Below are 20708 nucleotides of genomic sequence, written 5' to 3' on the forward strand. Positions count from 1 at the left end.
TGTGCTGATTGAAATGAGCTTGAACCACATGAAATAAGTTTCATGTGCACCTGCTCTTCTGCATCCTGGCAGTGGAACTGCTGCTCCATCAAGGGATAATTGCAGTTTGTCCAAACAACTTGAAATATGACATACCTCTTAAATAACTCTGCCTAAAATCTCCGTTCCAAGCTTGTGTCACAGTTTGCTGTCATTGCATTACAATAGACAGTTAAGTCCTCACATCCTTGAAAACTCCTGGTCTGAGGCCAGTAAATCAGTAGAAAGTCTCTCATTTACTTCAACAAGGGTTGGATCAAACCTAAAAAGACACGCTCTATCCCCTACCAGTTCCATCCCATTTTTCTTTCACACATCAAAGTAGAGTCCCATCTGGTTTCCCAACCAGCTGTAGAAAAGCCTGTGCTAAGACCAACAGCAACACAGCCACCACCATAATTTAGTTCTTGGTATCAAGCATCATTTCTTCTTGTGCAGGGGAGGTGACATTCCTGGTGGATCAACCACTGAACCAGATGCTGTGAGCATAGACATTCGCTTATCTTCCAAAGACCAGGATCCATATGGCTGTGGATTTGACCTAATGAAGATGATCTCTCTTTCTCAATGTGCACATGGTGATGATAAAGCCATGGGGAGAGCAGACACAGTAACTTTTAATTCTGACAGAATTCCTCAGCTTGCATTTTTTTGCAGAAAAAGTGCAATTAAAAGCACAGCTGATGGGTAAAGGATCTTGTTACACTGAGCAGGGAACATTTTGGCAGCCCCCATGTATTGCCATTAGCTGCCCCTCAATTGCTTCCAGTATTCACTCTCCATAATCAATAAGAACGAGACGCCAGAGTGGCTTCCCTTGTGAGCAGCTGCAACACCACTGTGGGTGCTCAGCACTTCCCACTGAGCCTGAACTCAGGCCGAGCAGTGGGCTGGAGTTTGAAAGCACATCCACCTTCTTTGGTCCTCCCCTTTCAACCTGTGCATCCATCAAACTTATCATCTCCAGCAGGAACGCCCCTGCTCGGCACGTGGGAAAGCAAATGAGAGCAGCTGCTCTGCACCTGGGACTGAAATCCTGGCAGATCTCATGGGTTGCTAAATAATTTTGCATAGATCAACAGTTTTTGAACAGTGCACACTTCATTCTGTACAGCAGGTTTTTAAACTCTCATTGTACATTCATGGATCACTGCACCTTTTCTAAGCCACAGCAATTGTCTTCATTGTTAAACCAAACTGTTAATGTCTTCCATGCTGTCCTTCCCTCTAGTTCACTGCATTTCAATGGGGGTTAAATGGTAAAAACACTCTAAAACTTCAAACACCCATTCTCATCATTACAAGCTATACCTAGTCTCGTCCCCCTCCTCCCTCCATTTCCTGCTTCTCTTCATCAGTAGAGTTAAATCTGCAGAGAAAATGAGCAGGGGCTTCTTCAATAAAACAATAGGGTATCACTGACTCTGTGGTGTTAATTGGTGCCGAGCTGCTATTGAAATGGTCTCATGTTGTCCACGTGGAGCTCTGTACATCTGTGTAAATGGTAATCCCCTCCACGAGCCTATTGCTCAGACCCTCATGGTTTTCTGGTCTCTTGAACACACAGCACTTCAGTATATTATCTGTTTTTCCGTGTTTTCCTGGGCAAAGGGGTTTCCTTTCAATCTTGCTTCTAACTCCTCGTCAGGTCATGTCAGACCTGAGTATAAATTACAGTTTGTATTTTGTACACAAGGACTGTGACTGTCTCCTGTCACATCCCTCTCATTCGGCCTCCTTACAAAGCTGAAGATGAGGTATGAGCTTTGGAAATGAACCTGCATGCAAAGATGGACCACAAGCAGGCAGTTAGTTGTCCCCTTGTCAGTTCTGTGTTCTACCTGTTGACCCAAAGGGTGTATAAACCTTTGCTGACCTGAACAACCAGTAGTTTCCCACTTACTCTTTTGGACTGGTAGCTGTTTTTGTTCTGGATTAGTCTAAAGTGAGGAGGCTGTGACAGACTGTACAGGGCAAATTGTGCTTTTTACAATTACTTGTGGGGATTGGAGCCAACCACCTGCTTCAAAGCCCGGAGAGGTTAATTGCAGCTCTCTTTCCCGTGACCTGCAATACGGGCACACATCACGGCCAGCCTGCCCTCCTGCTTGCAGACTGTCTCAAACAGCACTTTCTGGTACTGTCAGGCAGTTGACAATAGATGGTGACAGACTGTTTTAAACAGGCTTGTTCTGTGCATTTCAGATGAGAGGGTGGCATTCTGATTCTACTCACTGTGTAATGTTTGCAGGAGAGATTTAACAGCCGCTTTCCTCTTTGTTCCCTCAGAACCAGCAGCTCAAAAGAATTCTCTGTGTTAAGTCACCTGCTAATGCAGCTCTGCCCGTGTTTCCCTGCTGTGGCAGAACTTGCCCCGTGGCAAACCTGTGCATTTTCTGATGTAAACAGGGATGCCCTCCCAAACCCCAGCAGCAGGTCGTACAAGTTCCCCTTCCAGCAGCATCATGAGCCACTTCTGGCAGTCAGACTGTGGCTAGAAAAGTATGGAGGGGACTTAAAAGGAAAGAAAGTGAAGGGCAACATTTGCTGTAGGCCATTGGCCAGAGAATACAGCAGGTACTGAGTCCCCAAAGCTCAATGTGTCTTTCTCAATCTCTCTTCACTTTGGAGGAGCACCAGAGCACTGTTAGCATGAAATCACAGCTCCCATGTGAGACCTGGATGAAATCAGTGTTCTTTCCTCAGTGTGCAGCAGGTCCCAGGAGGAACAGGAGTACTGGACATTTTCTATACACGCTCAAGGTTCTCATTTCCTTCAGCTGAACCAAATTTACTTTCAAGTAAGAGCAGCTGTAAGGTTAGGGAATGGAACATGGCAGTAGTTAAATATGTGTGAGTGCAGTTGAGGCTTCCTCTTTGAGCTTTAGTCTAGCCTGCCTTATCATGGGATTCAGATGGATTCAGCTGGCTGCAGTTGTTTTTATCCTTACTTGTGCAAACTTAATTTTCCTTTAAATTATCTGGTTGGCTTGTACCTAATAGAGTAAACCCAAATTCCAGATAGACAACTGAAACAATAATGTCTGTCTTCAAGTTTTCCAGCCTGGGTTGGATTATTTTCTGGGATATTCACTTAATACACACTTAAGTGAATCAAGAGCTCTGAATGCTACACAAGACCACTGGGTGTACTATAGCATAGTTGTGTATACTGATTTGTACTTACCTCTTGGTCAGTATATAAATGACTAAACATCTCTGTCTAGACATATAATCTGTGAAATTTGTAAGCCTAGACTTATATTTTTATAGCTACAATTAATGACTATCTTTCAGTTCCCTAATTTAGCACCTTTCTTGCCTGCTGTAAAGAAGACAAGAACATTTGAAGCAGCAAGAAGAGAATCTGAAATATTAGCTGCTGTCTTGTCAGATATTAGTTATTCCCCTGATCCGGTCTTGATGTTTATCCCTCCCTCTTTGAGTTTTCTTAATTATTTCTGTCTTGTATTAATTCTCACAAAACTCCCTAGATGTAGGCTTTATGGTTTAGAATCTCAACTGCTCATTCAATTAATGGGCTTGCTTAATGTGCTTAAACTTTCCAGAGACACTTGTGACACATTACAAGGGGGGGGGGGGGAAAGATTCTGAATATGCTCCATCTCATTTGTGGTACTCCTGAGCCTGGAGCCCATTTTAAGCTCTTTATCAGATTATCTAGATTTATTATTTTTTTATATTCTTGTACTCATTAAGCATTTGCATGGAAAGAGTATTGTCTCCAGAAGAGTGACTTAATTTCTTTTGCCCTTCCCTCACCACCTGACTTAGACCCTTTGTAAAGAAGCAATTGGTTGTAGTTTCAGTACACTGAGCAGGATCTGAGAAGCTGACTTGAAAATGGCAAATGTGGAAGTGCAGCTCTTTTCTTTTACATAGGAGTATTGGATATTTTGTGAGCAAAACAAAATGGCTGCTAGAGATTTTCTGTAATTTTTCTTGGCTTAATAGCCCCCAATTCCTGTTAATATCTGAAAAAAAATTGAGGTAGGTGTGCAGAGGAAAGCCAACCTGTATTTCAGCACTGAAGTCTACGTGAGTTATCTCAGTAACTCCAGGAAACCAGAATTTAACCACTGGCTTAGCCAGGATCCCTGCGGATCTGAGTCCCAGTGCATTGTACAACATGACACAGAAACAGTCCTGACAAGAGAACAAAGTCCATTTCAGTAACACAACTACATCTCATGAGCTGTGGGTTTAAAAGATTAAAACCACAGTACAAGGATTCCATTCTAAATGATCTCCCCCCTCTCTCTCTCCCCAGCAGAATGTAAACGTGTATATGGATACAAGTTCATATTACATGTGCATGTATACACATATATATGGGCATGTTATACATGAATCTAAATGTGTGTATATAATCTGAAAGCATACACACAGTCATAAATATATTAGGAAACCCAAACTCATGGAGAAGGAGTCCTGTCTTTCCAGGGTGCAGGTTAAATGTGTTGCTTCCTCGTGTTCTTTATATAAACAGGATCTGTGCTCAGGACCTTCATTTTGTGCCAGAGGATCCCCGAAACCAAGAGGGCAGATGAGCTGTAGTATAGAACCCACATGCTCGTTTCAGCAGTGATTTCATAGAAAGACACAAAACAACTACGAAAACATTTTGTTAAAACAATTACTGAGAAGTTCTAAAAGTTAATGCTTCTGCTGCACTTCTGCTCATCAGCCATACGGGGATCTTTGTCTTTCAGCATTACAGTGCTCAAAGAAAAGGGAAAGGATTCTGGTTTATGGTTCTGAGTCAGTCTTTTTCTTACTAACATATGGCCCCATTTTTTTCCTGGTTCTTTAAGCAAGTTATAAACATAAACGTTGATGCACATGGAGTTTGATTCATGAAGAGTTTAATTTGCCTAGTATAAAAGATTCACACAGGTTATATAACATCATTAAATTATTTTTGTGGTTTGAGTAGTATTCTTTGAGGAGAGAAGAACTCTTTCCCTGGGGTCCATTTATCACTGTTTGCTCCTAATTAGAAAACTGAAAGTGCAATATGCATGACTTACATTTTCAGTGTTGTCTTTGGTCTGATGTATCACTCCTTGTGCTTCCTCAGGAACTTTTATTCATTTCCTAATTTTTTTTTTTATTATTTTTTTTAAGGTTTCTGACAGCTGTGACTCCATCTTCGTTAATGGCAAGGAAATGAAAAGCAAAGTGGATACTATTGTTAACTTCACTTATCAGCATTTTACCACCCAATTAGAAGTGACGGTCTGGGTTCCGAGGCTCCCTCTGCAGATAGAGATCTCTGATACAGAGCTCAGCCAGATCAAAGGCTGGAGAATACCTGTCACCTCCAATAAAAGGTATGCTTTACAGTATTAACTCAGTCCAGACACGTGCCCAGGGCCTCTGATTTTAGAACACAACGATTTTTAGAGTATTTCTCAGAATCTAAAATCTGTTTGCCATTAGCTTTACAGTCTTTTAGCCTTCATTAAAACATCCAGCAATGATATCAGTAGGCTGCATTTTATCCTAATCTATATAGTTTAAAAGTCCGTGGCTTTGCCTGGAGCATTAATCAATTCCACACAATCTTAGGAAATCGTATCACACACTCCGATGTGCAAAGCTGGGCAAAAGGACCTGGAACTCTCCCACTGGTATGTAACATCACCTGTGTGAGTGTGTGTGTGTGTGTGTGATGTTCAGCACTGCCAGAGCTCAAGTTTCTGTCTGTGGTGATGAATAACAGGGCCAAGGAGGGAGTCAGGTCACGGGGCTTGGACAAGATAATCACTAAAGGGCTCTTCCAACCCAAACCATTCTGTGATTCTTTGGGTAGTTATTCAGTCTCTGTGCAGATGCACTGTACACCAGACCTGTCTGAAGCATTATTTACCAGATCTAAATTAAGTAAAAAACAACTTACTCTCCTACTGAGGACCATGTTCTGATGAACGGATTCTACCAGAAAAAAGTGGACAGGGAAAAAGAAGGGAGAGGGGGGCAGGGATTTGAGTTCTGTGCCCATCATTCCCTACTGAAAACACCCACTCTAGAATAACCATCATTTGGAAAATTTGCAAGATTAAGAACTTCCAGGAACACTGCTATGTTGGTGGATTTCAGGCGAAGTTGAAAAATATTACTGAAGAGCAAGGTGTGACACCAGCTCAGATTTATAATGCAGTGAAAAAGCCTTTCTGGCAGCAGTAACTGTAGTGCTAAACACTGTGGCAGTTCTAGCTAAAGCACTCGATTGCCCAGGAGAACATCTCAGCTACTGAAGAGCCTTAAAGAGACCAAACAGACAGCAGGGGAACAGAATTGTCCAACACTTTATGTGGGCATAAAACTAAGGGCAATAGGACACAATTTGCAGGATATTCAGATAATGAGCTCCAGAGAATGGGACTGACTTACCTCTTGATATGTGGATGGTTTTTTTTGGCTATGACAGAAGAGGTGATGAAGATCTGGCACGAGAGAAGTTAGTGTGTTTGCTTCAGTGACAAAGGCAGTGTTTCCATCTGTGGCAGGCAGAGCTGTGCTAGGTGAGGAACAAACGGATGCCAACTGCTTTAAGTTTCACTGAGCTCACCTGTTTCTGCCTGTAACAGGCCTGGTGCTGCACCATTCCCTTAGGCACAGGTCCTGCTAAAATCAGTGGGGATTTTGCTGAATAAACAGCTGCAGGATTAGGCTGTTGGTGTTTATTGTGGCAGTAAACATTGAGCAGCAAGCTCGGTGAGTGAGACATTCAGCTGTGGCTGACAGTCGTGGACATTCTGAAGTTAAACCCATTACACACCGTGCTGGAAATTTACCCCCTGGTTCTGATTTATTTGGCCAGCTGAAATAAAGATAATGGTCTGAGAGTCTGCTCTGTTTGCAACCTGGCAAGCTCTGCAAAGTTTTGATGCAAAGAATTTGCTGCTGCTTGGATTGCATCTGAACTGCTGGCACATCTTCTGCAGGCATTTTCCACGGAGGGTGGGAGGGAAATCATGGACACCATGTCATTCCCCAGAACTGCAGCTGGTAGGTCATGGCATCGTGTGTGAGCAGTCCACACCCATGTGAACAGGAAAGGTTTCAACTGGAAATAAATTATCTCTTGTTTTATTGACCATTCATGTGGGGATTTTTTTAACTTTGCAGGGTATTCTAAATCAATAGTCAGTCTAGGACTAGCATTAGTTGTGCTCAGTCTGACATTTACTTTGTATATAAGGTTTTTACATTTCCTTTATTTTTAGATTTGGATGGCTTTTTACCTGAGATTTAGTGGCTTTTCATTTTGGTTCTTTTTTATTATTACTATTTCCGTCTTTATTTTTTAATCTGCTTATACCACCATCTCCTACATGTTTCCCAATATCCTAAATATGGGGGAGGTTTTGATGAGCTTTTAAGTGGTGACCTGAAGCACGCAAGACATTTGGACTACAGTCAGGAGCTGCAGTTGTTTTTCTGAACCCCCATTCAGGGACACAGCCAGAAGATCACATTCGCTTATTCTCAGCAATGGTGCAGTCTGGAATTCTTCACAGTGCCTGTCTGGTCTGCCTAATACAGTGTTAGTGCTGCAAAGATGATGCCTTATGTGATACCTGAGTAGGTTTCACAGAGAGCAAGCAGAGTGCTTTTGTCTTTGGAAAAAAACCCAAATCCAAGCATTTCCCAGCAGGTAGAAGCCATAGCATCATGTTGCTCCAAACTTCTTTCTCATGTCAGAGCCAGTATTTGCTATTTGCATGAGGTTTTGGATATCTGTCCTTGAAGGAAACCCACTGATTCTTTCAAAAGACCCTGCCAACAGGCTTAGGCAATTTTAAACTTAGGTTCAGTCACGCAGAGCCCAAAGGTCAACTGAAACCCTATCAGCATCCTCAGGTCTGGTCACTGAAGGATTGCAGGGTGGCTTCTTTGTTCCTCAACTTACACAGGAAAAACTATCTTCTGTTCTCCTGTTCACTAGGGTTGGTGTCCTCATTGTCCTCTCAGCAAGAACTAAACATTGCTATAGAGTCCTTCATCAATATATAGAGGTAAAATTTGGGAGCATCTCTTTTAGGGATTGTGCAGAGGCACTTCAGCAACCTCCAAACTTCCCTTTATCTCCTCTGGCTCCCCAAGGCCTCTTTCCAACACACACAGTGTGGCTGTGCTGGTTCAGCTGTCTGAGGGGCTGAGCCAGATGGCAAAATAGAACTGGGTTTACAATAATCTTTTAAACGCTTTTATTGGTGCTGTTGACAAAAGAAACGCTTGTGAAACTCCTGCCTCAGCATGGCTGTTCTTCATCTGAATATAGCTGCTTCTGTCTCAGACCTGAGAAAGTGTTTATATGCCCCAAATCACATCTGTTCTTTCCAGTCATGTTTGTTGATCCAATAAAATGTATTGTTTCTCTCTATAAACCCTGTCATGTTTGTAATTGTAAAATACCTGTGATTAAAGACATGTTTGCTTATCTAACTTCTTGAATAACTTCCACAAAGCAATGAATAAGACAGGGTCTTCACAAAAATTTTACAAGTGCCTCATGCACAGTTCAGTTCGAACTGTGTTGGTTTTCAGCTGGTCTGAACTGATGTAACAGCAGAAACTTGCTAGAGAAAGTTGGAAAGAGGCTGTTTTAATGCCAGAAACTGGAAAAAACCGCTCGTCTCCCCCATGTAAGAGCAGTAATACAATTTATCGGATCAGTCTGAAAATATATGGCAAATCTTTATTATTATCAAGAGGAGAACTTGATCTGTGGTGAGTGCTACTGCAGATATGAAGAGCCTCCCTTGACAGATGAAAGTTGGCTCCATGGATCATCTCATGACTAATGCATGGTGCTCGAACCAGCACGGGCTGACAGAACTACTGCAGTGGGCTGCAAAAACCCACAGTCTCAGCAAACAATAGGTGTATATTTAAATTAAAGTCAAATATTAGAGTGTAGAAGAGGTCCAGGCAGACTCTGCTAGTCTAACAAGAACATTTATTTTGATTCCTCGTGCATCTGCAAAATAATTACCTTCGTCTTGAAGTTCCTGTACCAGCTCCGTGCACACATATTTACATGGGATGAGTGGCTCCAGCTTGCATTAATAGGAATTGCATGGCTAAAGTCTCCCAGAACAAGCTGGAAATTTAATTTCAGAAAATATTTGCAACTGGGATAGCACATTGTTTTTGGGAGGGCCCCAGGGAGGCCGATATCACACGGTGTGACTTCAGATGTGCTTCACTATCAGGCACAGAGTTCACTGGGCTGTGACCAGCTCTTCTTTGGGTCTGTTTGGTACTCAGGACAAAAGCAAGAAAGTTTGCCTGAGTTAAAAGCAGGATAAGATGAACTGCTTTAGTTAAACCCCTGTTGAGTGCTGCCCCTCAGAAGAAAAGCCAAACTCTAAGGTGAATTAAGTGAAAATGGATCCAAACCATTCCGTTTGTGAGTAACAGCATTGGCACAAAGCTTTGAACGCTGTAAATTCACTCCTTTAGTTAATTGACTTTAATGTCCTATGGAGATAAGGCCTCAGAGATTTTTGTTAATAGGTAGGCTGTACTTTCAAGATCTGTAAAAATACCAAATTGCATTTCTTCTTGAACTGTGAGTGGAGTTATGTGCAGCTTATTTCTGTAGCTGCCACTAAATCAACTTCTAGTGGTTTGCATTTTGTGTCCTAAAGAGATTTTTTTTTTCATTTAGGGGTGTTGCAAATGTTTTTTAAATACATGACTCTTTTTAACGAGTATTTCAAATTAAAAACCAGCAAAACTGATTTCTTTAGTTGTTTTTTGTTTGTTTGTTTGTTTTTTAACAGAAAATTAGCATCTGGTCTAAGAATGTGATGCCTGGTTCAAGAGTGGTGCAGATTAAGAGAGACATACTTAAACTGCTCACAGACAGTGTCTATAATGTCGAGTTGACAGATCAGTGATTAGATCAGTGCTACCAGGCACCCTTGTAACAGGGCTGCTGGTTTAACTCAGCTCTCTGGCAAAGCCTTTCTCTGTGTGAAACGTAAATTAAATATAATTCTGGCAACCTTGTTTCACTCCAGAAAAGCCAAAAATTTTCCAAGCAAGTTTGCCAAGCAGCAAGAAATAGGGTAAGAAGGATTCTGAGAGATATTCCTAATGCTGGAAACTATTGTTTTACACACACAAAACCAAATAGGCTGTTCCAAAGACCATTTACTTGAGGCTGAATATATCTACTCAGCTAAAAAGTGACGCATTGAAAATGCATTCCCAGTGTATTAGATTCTGTAATACTGGTACTTTCTGTCATTTTTGAAGAACACAAGGGCTTTTCCTTGATACGTTTTCAGTTTACTGTTTGTCAGCTTTGTCACAAAACAATTTATAACAAAAGCAATTCTCTTTTATAATAGTTTTTCATAGCTGTTATTTCAAAGGAGAAGATAAAGGAACACAGTAAACACAAAACTACCTCCCCAAATACTTTGAAAAATAAGAGGCTTTTACCCTGTATTTCCCACCCTTGCTGTAGAGGTGGCTTCAGGCTCAATAGGTAAAGGAGAAAGGAAAATTATTTCTAAGCATGAATCTGCAGCTTGGGGGCATAATGAGTAAAGGTGTGACCACCTACTGCTTAACACCTGACTTGGGAGAGATAAGAGAATTTATACATTTGTCCCAAGAATGAACAATAGCAAAAAAAAAAAAAAGGATGGTAAACTGGGTCTTAAAGCAGACAAAATTCTGTGGAAAGCTGTTATATTGTCACAGGTTATATTTTGTAAGGGGGACAGATAGAAAATGTTAAAAGAAGTGTGTCTAATGCTGCAGTTGTTTCTGTGGGGTGAGTGCTGGTCTCAGCCACTCTGGCACGATGTTATCTGAGTAAACAATGTCCTGAGAGGGAACCCAAGTGCCCAGTTTGGTTTTCTGGAAGCCTCATGTGGTCATTACATTACTAAATATAACAGACATTTGCATGAACTCATTTGTATGAGATTTAAGGTAAAATCATAGTATATTTCTCAAATGCAGAGGGTTTAATGACCCTGTAAGATGGAGATGTGGGCTGAGGTGGGGTGGCATTGCCTCAGAAGGGAACCCCAGAGGTGTTACAGGAGATTTGGAGAGATGGGCAGACATATTTTCAAATTGCTGGGAAGTTCCACTCAAAAAAAAAAAATACTAGAAGAAGTGACAGTAGCTTTTAAATTGTACAGCACAAAAAAAAGCTGTACGAGCATCTCACCAAGATTTAGTAACCGGCACATCCAAAACCTGGTTTCCTGTTTCCCACACAGCAGCAGATGATGGCATTAATCTAACTGAAAACAGGCTGCAGCTGAAGCTCTGCAGTGCTGTGGGGAGATCATGGCAATGCAGGTAATGACCGTGGATCTATTTGCAGGCCCACCCGTGACAGTGAGGAAGACGACGACGATGAGAAGAAAGGCAAAGGTTGTACCCTGCAGTATCAACACGCCATGGTGCGAGTCCTGACGCAGTTTGTAGCTGAGTCCTCGGAGTTTGGAGGCCACCTGACCTACATGCTGGGCTCTGAGTGGCAGTTTGACATCACTGACCTTGTGGCTGATTTCATGAAGGTGGAAGAGCCCAAGATTGCTAAACTTCAAGACGGTCGAGTTCTGGTTGGTCGTGAGCAAGGCATCACCACGGTCCAGGTACAGCCTGAGGTGTATCTGCAGCTTCTGTATTGAGACTTCTGGGGGCTCACTCACAATGACTGCTTAGCTTATAAAAGCAATGGATCTCAGGGAAAAAAAAAAAAAAAGCTGAAAAAAATGGACATGCTAAACATAAAAGGAAGTTTGAATGGGTTTTCATTGTGATTATTTGTCCATAAAATACCTTTAGGTGAAGCTTTTGAAGAGACTTATCCATATTAGTGTGACTGTCAACACAGTGAGATTTTCTGACCAGAGAAACGGGTTATATGATGCACACAGCTACCTGCTTTTAACTTAAATGGGGCCATGAAAACATAACTGTTAGGAAATTGTGCCAAATACCGACATGCATCTTTATATACTTTGAAAAAATTATTCTCTATACATTTGCAAAATGGATCACAAAATGTGGACACAAAAATAATCTTCAGACACCTTTCAGATCATTCACGCTCACCACCTGTCTCTCTTTCTAACTTCACTCACATTTCTTAATCAAAAGAAAGGAATACAAGATTTGGGCTCTTCTTAGTAGCAGAAAACATCTGTAATGTTCTGTTCCCACTGTTTCCTCTGCAGTCAACACAAAGAAACAGGTACTTTTAGGGCTCAGCTCCTTTCAGCCTAAAACACAAGTCACAAGGAGGTCAAGGGACTTCTGCTCTTAAGTATTTTGGGTTGGAAACAGCTGATTCTGGCATCACTGTAAAGGTATCTGTCTCTTTCTGAGCATGTTAGAAACAAATTCTTAGAGCAACTGGCAGGAGTGTTTTGGCATTGAAAAATGCAGGCAGACACCCAGTGGGGTTTACAAAGTTGTTTTGCAAATCTCACTTTCATTTCATTCAGGTTCTCTGTCCCTAGAAAGGCAACAGGCCAAGTTCCTATCAGCCAGGCTTTTTACACTTATTTATCCCCCTGCTGAGTTTCAGTGTTAATCAGTCTTACACTCTGTCCTGTGCTGCACTGCACTCACAGGGAGTTTTATAGACCACACAAAAATGACTTTTTTTTTGAAGAACAAGTCCATTTAATTTATTCTATACTCCATTGTTGGGACAAAGCTGCAATTTCAAAGCAATTTGTTGCTTTATTAAATTATTTTTTAGATAAAGTAATTTAGCAGCAAATGACTGCAACGTCTTGGGGGAAACATCAGTTCTAGCTAACACACAGATGTGACAAACCCAAGATTAATCTGAAGTGTTGTGCTGATTAGAGGCTAATCTTGCTCTACAACAGTTAGTTGCTATTTCAAGCAAGGTGTTTTGCTTTCTCTTTCAAGGTTCTGTCCCCTCTTTCGGATTCCATCTTGGCGGAGAAGACAGTGATAGTTTTAGATGACCGGGTAACCATTACAGATCTAGGAGTACAGCTGGTTTCAGGCTTGTCTGTCTCCTTACAAATCAGCAAAGGAAATAAGAGAGCAATCGTTTCTACCACCTCTGCCTATGATATCCTTCACACTCCAAAACAGGTATGGTCCAAAATGGTATATAGACTTAATTAACGTGTTTACTGTGCTTTGTCAGAAGAGAGGGAGAAGTTACTTGCTGTAAATTTTAGAGAGCATATATAATGTATGGCTGTGAAAAGCAGTCACTTCACATAGTAAAGGCTGTTTATCTTCCTGACCAGCTCCTACGGTGCAAACATCTGTACAGAATGACCATTAAACTCTTCAGAACTAGGCTGGAGACCTGCACAGCACAGATAAAGTGATGAGTGTGTCTGGGCACGCAAAATAAAGCGTGTATATGCCACTCAAGAAACTTTTTCTATGGGAAAATACAGTCTAGTTATGCAAACAGAGGTGGAAATCCCATTTCTTAATAGTCTCACAAAGTCAGCTCAGCCAAAAGGACCTTTGGCTGCAGGTACAGAAGTTTTCATGACCTGCATCGCTGAAATCTGATCAGTTTGTGAGGAATTAAATAATTTTCAATGAAAGCACTTTTTTTATAGAATTTTTATAGAATTGAAGTTTTACATCAGTAGCAAAAATGTAACTATATTTTTTTGCAATAGCAATCTGTAGTGGGAAGACAAATTGTTTTGATCAAAACGCCCTTGAAAATGGTGGTTTTGTGAGTTTCTGTTGTTCCCAGAAAAGACTACAGCCACTTTTGCATAGTTCACGTCTTGTATATTTGAAAGCATGACAAAAAGTATAAAGTACTGTATTGAGATGTGTTCTTAACCTCATTTGTTTGATGGGCTAGATGAGATCACTAGTCTCACATAACAACTCTTCAAGTTGTGTTCCACATGGCAGTGGAACTGCAGCATTAGAGAAATTCCCCATTATAGGTCCTTTATAAAATTATTTAACCAGGACATTGGAAATATGATTATTTTCATCACGAGGTCCTGGCATTCAAAAGAGACTTCTCACTTCAGACTGAAAAAAAGAATTGTCAATTGTCTTTGTCAGCACCCTATATTAAATTTAGATGACTGTTTCTTTGGTAGTTCCTGAAGACGAGATAAATGCCTCAGTGGTCCAGAGAGCACAAATCTGAAAAAAAAAAAAAAAAAAAAAAAGAGAGGCACTGTAGACATTTTCATTTTCTTTTTGAAAAAATGAAATAACAAAAAAAAAAATCCAAGTTTATTTTGCCAGTGCCAAACAGACTTAAACAACTGAGTGTCTGATATGTTCTCCCTCTCACTTTTTTTTTTTCCTCATCCTCTTCCCCCACAGGAAGCCATAGTCAGTGCTTGGATTTTGTTCAGTGATGGGTCAGTGACACCGTTAGATATCTATGACTCCAAGGACTTCTCCATCACCATCACTTCTCTGGATGAGATGGTAGTGTCTTCACACCAAAACCTTCAGTCCGACTGGCCTGTCGTGGTGGCAGAAGGGGACGGGCAAGGACCTCTGATTAAAATTGAAATGGTCATCAGCGAGCCCTGCCAGAAGACTAAGAGGAAGAGCATTCTGGCTGTTGGGAAAGGAAGTGTCAAAGTGAAGTTTGGTCAAAAAGATTCTGACCAAAAAGGAGGCACTAATGACATTGAAGATGTGGAGAGGGATTTTAAAAGCCATGCAAGCAATTCCATAGAGAAAGCTGCAGAACAAGACAGGATAGCACAAGAATGGTCCAAAAACCACGAGGACGTGTTCAGTCATGAGGACAATGCAAACAAAAGCACAACTTTCATGTCTCCCATTGATCAGGAGTCCCTGGAGGATGGCCAGCTCCAAAATAACCCAACTGTCTTCACAGGTTTCCCTACACAAGTAGAAATACCAGGAGAAAACAATCCCAGTGATCTCTCATTGACTTCAAGAGGATTAACAGATTTGGAGATTGGCATGTACGCGCTGCTGTGTGTTTTCTGCTTAGCAATCTTGGTCTTTTTGATTAACTGTGTGGCATTTGCTTGGAAGTACAGGCATAAAAGGTTTGCTGTGAGTGAGCAAGGCAACATCCCCCATTCCCATGACTGGGTCTGGCTCGGAAATGAGGTTGAACTGCTGGAAAACCCAGTGGACATTTCACTCCCCTCAGAGGAGTGCACTACCATGATTGACAGAGGAATGCAGTTTGAAGAAAGCAACTTCCTCCTTAATGGGAGTTCTCAGAAGACTCTTCATAATCATATCCTCAGATCTTCTGAGTACCTTTGTGAAAAAGAAGTTAAAAGTGAACCTATAAATCCTTCTGGGCCAAAGCAGAAGCGAGTAAAGTTCACTTCGTATACAACAATACTGCCAGAGGATGGAGGCCCCTACACCAACTCAATTCTATTTGACAGTGATGATAATATTAAATGGGTATGCCAAGATATGAATCTTGGTGATTCCAAGGAACTTAGGGACTATATGGAAAGACTGCAAGACAATATGTAAAACTGCTTTCTTATGTTTGTAATCACCTTTATGCCTTCTGTTTATGGATGGTGGAGCAGTCAGACCAGTCAGCAATAGCAACAAGACAGTCCAACCTTGGAGTTACTGAGATGATAACCTGATATCAGTGAGCAGGTGCAAGAGGCTGGCTGAGTTAATCCTGTTTCACCACAAACCAGGATGTGCCCCTAAAACAGCTACCTGTAGGTGTTGGAGGTGTCCCACACGATGGCTGTTTTTGTATACTGCCTGGTACTAGCAACACGCTAATACAACTACGCTCAGACTCAGAGGAGACTTCATTTGTTTGTCATCTCTCATGATAAATGGTAAATCGGAAAAGAAAGGGATATTTGTTGGCATTGATTTTTTTCTAGTCGTCGTCCTTTGTAAAGCACAGTGGACATTTCTTGCTTACAGCCCGAAACGAGGCTCACAGAAAAAGGGATTGGAATGAATCCAATTTTATTGCCTATGTGCAATGCAGCCAAGAAGTCTTATTATTTTTTACAGATATAAACCCCCCCATGTGGTTAATTTCATCTGCTATTGTTTATGAATTTCATTTGACTTAGGGAACATTAAATATTTTCTTTGAAGGGGGTTGTTTTCTTTTTTTGTTGTACCAAAGTGTAGTACAGTAATATTTATAATGATTTGAGTTTTCTGTTCATCTGCATCAGCCCCTAGAGATACCTCCTTCATCACTGATTATCTTCCTCCTTTCCATATGGGTATATGGGTCGTTAGTATTTGAAACATAGAAAGGTATTAGAACTCTTACTGGGAAAGGGTTGTATCTTCTTACAGGGAACTGTAAATATAATAATAAACCCTGGAAAATAAAAATCAAGGAGTAGCCCTGGGTTCACTTTTGTCATTGCTAACATGAAAAAGTAACCTGCAACCAAACAGCACATACTTCAAAGGGAAATGCTTTGCTGAAACAGCAGCTTGGTTGACAATACACGTTATTATCTGAATGAGAAAGTCAAATGTGGTATTGAAATGCATAGAATAGGAAGGAAACTTCCTAGGAATTAAGCAAAGCTTGGATCCACTGTTACTCTGTACGAGTTAATATCTTGGTGATAGAGATTGGCAGGACACAGAAGTTCATGCTCAACAGCTGATGCCCCAGACCTTGTCTAAAACATCTCTGGCCATAAAACCATTAAAGAACAAAACTTTACACCACGTTTCATTAAAAGGGAAGAAAGAAAGAAAGAAAGAAAGAAAAGGCACACTGGGCATGCTGGGACTGCAGTCACACAAGTGACTTAGGAATTTTAACAAGGGAAACATGCCAGAGATTCAAAGCTGCCATTTCATAGGCATTATATGTATTTTTTTTACTGAAAACTTGACTGACATATGTTGAAAATTACAGTTCAGAAAAAAAAAATAAATCCACAGAATAATTAAAAAAACCCAACAATAAGCACGTGTTCTTGTGGAGGGTCATGTGCAATAAACAAAAGATCCAAATTACAACTGCCTTACCTACTATAGTTCCCACCTTTTAGGTAGATCAAAGCAGGATTTGAATTTATAATTCAGTCATGATATTAGAACAAACCAGACAAATTAACTGTGGGAAACTCTGCACTTGGATCTTAAACTGGGAACATTTTCAAGGTAACATGTTAAGGTACTGAAAAATACAAGAATTTTAACGTTGAGACTAGAGAGTGAGGACAACAGGCTTATATAAGTGATTAGAGACTTATGTTTGCTGGCACTGAGCTGCATGGGGAGGGGATGGCATCTGCTATAATCTAATTTTAAGGAAAAAAATAATAGAGCACAGATACGCTTCTTGTTTCATAAGGAATGCGTCAAATGAAGTCTTTGGTTGTTTAACAAATGTTCTCTTCCCTTTAAATCCTCCAGACCTCATAAGGAAATATGAATTTCTACAAAGACCCTTATGACTAACAACATAAAAATTCCCCTTTTAGAAGTTAACTTCTCTTCCCAACATTTTAATTTTGTATTTGGCCCAAGCATGGGGCAGGACCAAAAAAAAAATCATTTACTATTGTTTGCACAGTATACTGTAAATTGACCACAACTAAATTTAGTCTGCAAATCAGAGGAACCAGCTTGCTGGTGGTTGCTGCAGAGGGCAAACAGCACAGCTATTTCCTGACTGCATACCCCTCAGTTTAGCAGTGATCTCACAGCAGTGGATGGGGCTGCCTGACCTGTTTCTGCTCTGTGGCCCCAATTCTGCTGAGGGCACCAGCAGCTGCTGAACTCAGTCCCTGCTCGGTGCCACAGAAGTTCACTGAGTGCCAAGGGACTCACAGGTGTCCTTGGTTGCTCCTCTGACTCAGCCATAGGTAACAGAAGTCAACAACTTTACTTGTTCAGAAAATTTCCCTTCCAGAGCTATGGCTTGAAAGACAGAGGATCCTTAAAGTCTGGGTTTTCTCTGCTGTCATACTGGGGTGCCCGTGGGCTTGTACCTGAGGTCTAATCCCTGGTGGTCCTCAGTCCCTGCACGTGGCTGTGCATTCAGGCTGCACACTGACAGAAAGACAAAGGCCAGACCCATGTGCAGCGTGGCCACTGCTGGAAGCCACCAAAGGGCACCTCAGGCCTTTGCAGCCTTGCCCAGGCTCACAAACCCTTGTGCTCCCGGTGTCTGACCGAGCACGTTCCTAAAACACACCCCGGGGCAGATCGTGGCTCTGTGTTGTGTTTGCATTGAGTGGTGAAGTCCTAGTGCAGCACAGCATCAGTCAGCAGGGCTGTGAACTTCTTCAGGGAAGTTCTTTGGTGGCTCACTGGCTGAATTCAGGGCGTTTTTGGAGTCACAACTTTGGCAGACGGAGGTATCACACTATCCCAAAGTCAAATGGCAATTACACCCCATCAGAAAGGAGTACGGCCACTACTGGTGATCAGTTCAACAATGGAATTGGATACAGCTGTCCAGAAAAAGACCCATCCCCCAAATCTTAAAAAAAAAAAATCTGCAGGTTCATAAACCTTTCTTTTTCTTTTTATATCACATCGTTACATGAAAGTTCTTACACGGAAAAATGGCAACACTAAAAAAGAAAAGAAGTGGGAAGAGAGAATTCTATTCTCAGTAAAGCTGGGATAACATCAATAAAGTGGAGTTATTTTGGATTTATTCTGGCTTGAGCGCTTATGCTACATCTCAAGAAATCAAAAGCAAAAGAATTTATATGAATATATTTGATGCAAAATAGTTCTGAGTCAATCACTTTTTAAATCAAATATCTCAAATTTTAATTTCAAAATGATGGCATACTTTCAGCAAATTTAGTTTAAAATTCTTTTAGAACCCCCACAATTTTCCTATTCACCTAAATATTTTTCAATTACACTGTTAAATAAAATATTTTTTTCATGGAGTATCTAATATTCCGCTTTGCTGTTAAATGAACAGCATTTACACACTGATAAAAGAGTCTCTGCTTTTGAGAGAACAAAGCAATGGTAGCCAAATGATCAAAAGGCACCAAAATGTATGCGTGTAAGTATGCATGCAGGAAAGTAGAATTGCCTAAAAAAATAGAAACTATACTGTCAGATTCACCAGAATTAGGCTTCGGTAGGTGCCTAGGGAAGCAATACTTGTAATTTAATACCAAACAAACATCATATCTTACTTATGGCATGTATAGAGAAGACTCTGTGAGTGACTTTCCTTGCCTGCTCTGAAGGAAAGACAGTGTGCAGTATGAATATGTACACCAGGAGACATCCAGGAACAGTCCTGGAAGCAATGGATTCATGGAATATGGGGAGTTTGCAAACGTTAAAAATAAAGCTGATGCCAGACCCTCAACTCCTGCAGTCAGAGCTGAGTGACATGTGGCAGCTGAACCCTGGCTAGCAGAGGACAGAGAAGCAAGAGCTGGCAGTTCTCATTTGTGCAGAACTTCTTCTTTCCTTTGACCATCACCCCCAGCCCAGCCCAGCTCCTTGGGGCTTGTCTGCGCCTTCCTTCTCATTGAAGTAAGAACTTAGGAACCACTGCCCTGCTCTCCTCTTGCTGTAGAACACACAGATTAATGTTTTGAGCTGCTGTTTCTTATTGCATACTGGGGAATGTACAAGAAGATCTTACAGCCATACGACACAGTACAAAGAGTCCATTATACAATGGAAAAAAAAACAAAAAAACCCTTGTATTTCAAGGTAAAAAACCCTATGAATGAAATACCAATTTTTCATAGCGGATATGCTCTTTTATGAACTATAAATCATGTGCACTACATTGAAATACACTATAGTGTATTGTGAAATGCATACATTAATTGCTGAATCTATAACACTGAATATGTATATACATCACACCTGAGATATTTATACAATATAATAAGTCTTAGATGTATAACATAACGAATTCTGTACAAAATAAACAGTAAGTTAAGACAATGAAAGAGAACTTTTATATCTGTGTAATTTTTATGCTGTTTAAGTTATTCAAGCTTCAGTTTTCACCTTTAAATGTGCCCTTTAAAAAAAAAAATACTTATTTTCTGTAGGCAGATGTCTGAAATAAAGACTTCAGTCTTCAGAGGAGAAGCAAATGAAAGACTGAAAGAAACGGATTTTGCTGGAGAAATAAACATAATGTTCATGTGGTTGTTTTTTTTTTTTTTTTAAAACTGACTAAACCATTTTGTGTTTATGCTGGTCAGGGTTGGGTTGAGGGTGATGTGCCTCTGCCAGGTGAACAGTAAATCAGCAGAATCACCAGTGCATGGATTGCTCCTGTGACTCCTTGCCCAAAGCACTGGATTGTACAGTCTAAGGGTTTGACCCAAAGTTCCCTACAAAGGGTGCTCCAGCCCTGTTAGTGAGGTGAGTGATCCTTTCCCAGCACCAAATGTGAAGAGCAGATGAAGACACTAAATGACCAGTGTCTTGCAAAGAACAGTAGAACTCATTTGGATTTAAAGGAAAGGGTAACAAACTAATTCTGTCCCTTTACCTGTCTAGTGTGAATCATCACAGGTCAGATGTTTGATTCAGTCTTCTGAATTCTCCTGTGTTCCCATTGCAATCAAAGAGACTCAAAATTATTAAGTGACCCCTGACCTCATCCTAAGAGCTGCAGGAAAGTAGCTTGCTAATGCTAAAAAAAGGAAATTTGAGCC

At 40.9% G+C, this 20708-nt stretch overlaps 1 protein-coding gene across 1 annotated transcript in view; it reads left to right on the top strand.

Annotated features, from left to right (window-relative positions):
• Nucleotides 1–20186, top strand: part of LOC114062791 (transmembrane protein 132B-like) — a 37443-nt gene extending 17257 nt beyond the window's left edge. Inside the window, exons 2-5 of the mRNA XM_027894640.1 lie at nucleotides 5188–5393; nucleotides 11426–11699; nucleotides 12991–13182; nucleotides 14410–20186. Of these exons, the coding sequence (XP_027750441.1) occupies nucleotides 5188–5393; nucleotides 11426–11699; nucleotides 12991–13182; nucleotides 14410–15564 (1827 nt within the window). The 3' untranslated portion in view covers nucleotides 15565–20186. The remainder of the gene's footprint in view (nucleotides 1–5187; nucleotides 5394–11425; nucleotides 11700–12990; nucleotides 13183–14409) is intronic.
• The last annotated feature ends 522 nt before the right edge of the window (nucleotides 20187–20708 follow it).

This window comes from Empidonax traillii, unplaced genomic scaffold (assembly GCF_003031625.1).
Source record: "Empidonax traillii isolate 1590-97213 ecotype Southwest subspecies unplaced genomic scaffold, ASM303162v1 scaffold435:size587000, whole genome shotgun sequence".
Lineage (NCBI taxonomy): Eukaryota > Metazoa > Chordata > Aves > Passeriformes > Tyrannidae > Empidonax > Empidonax traillii.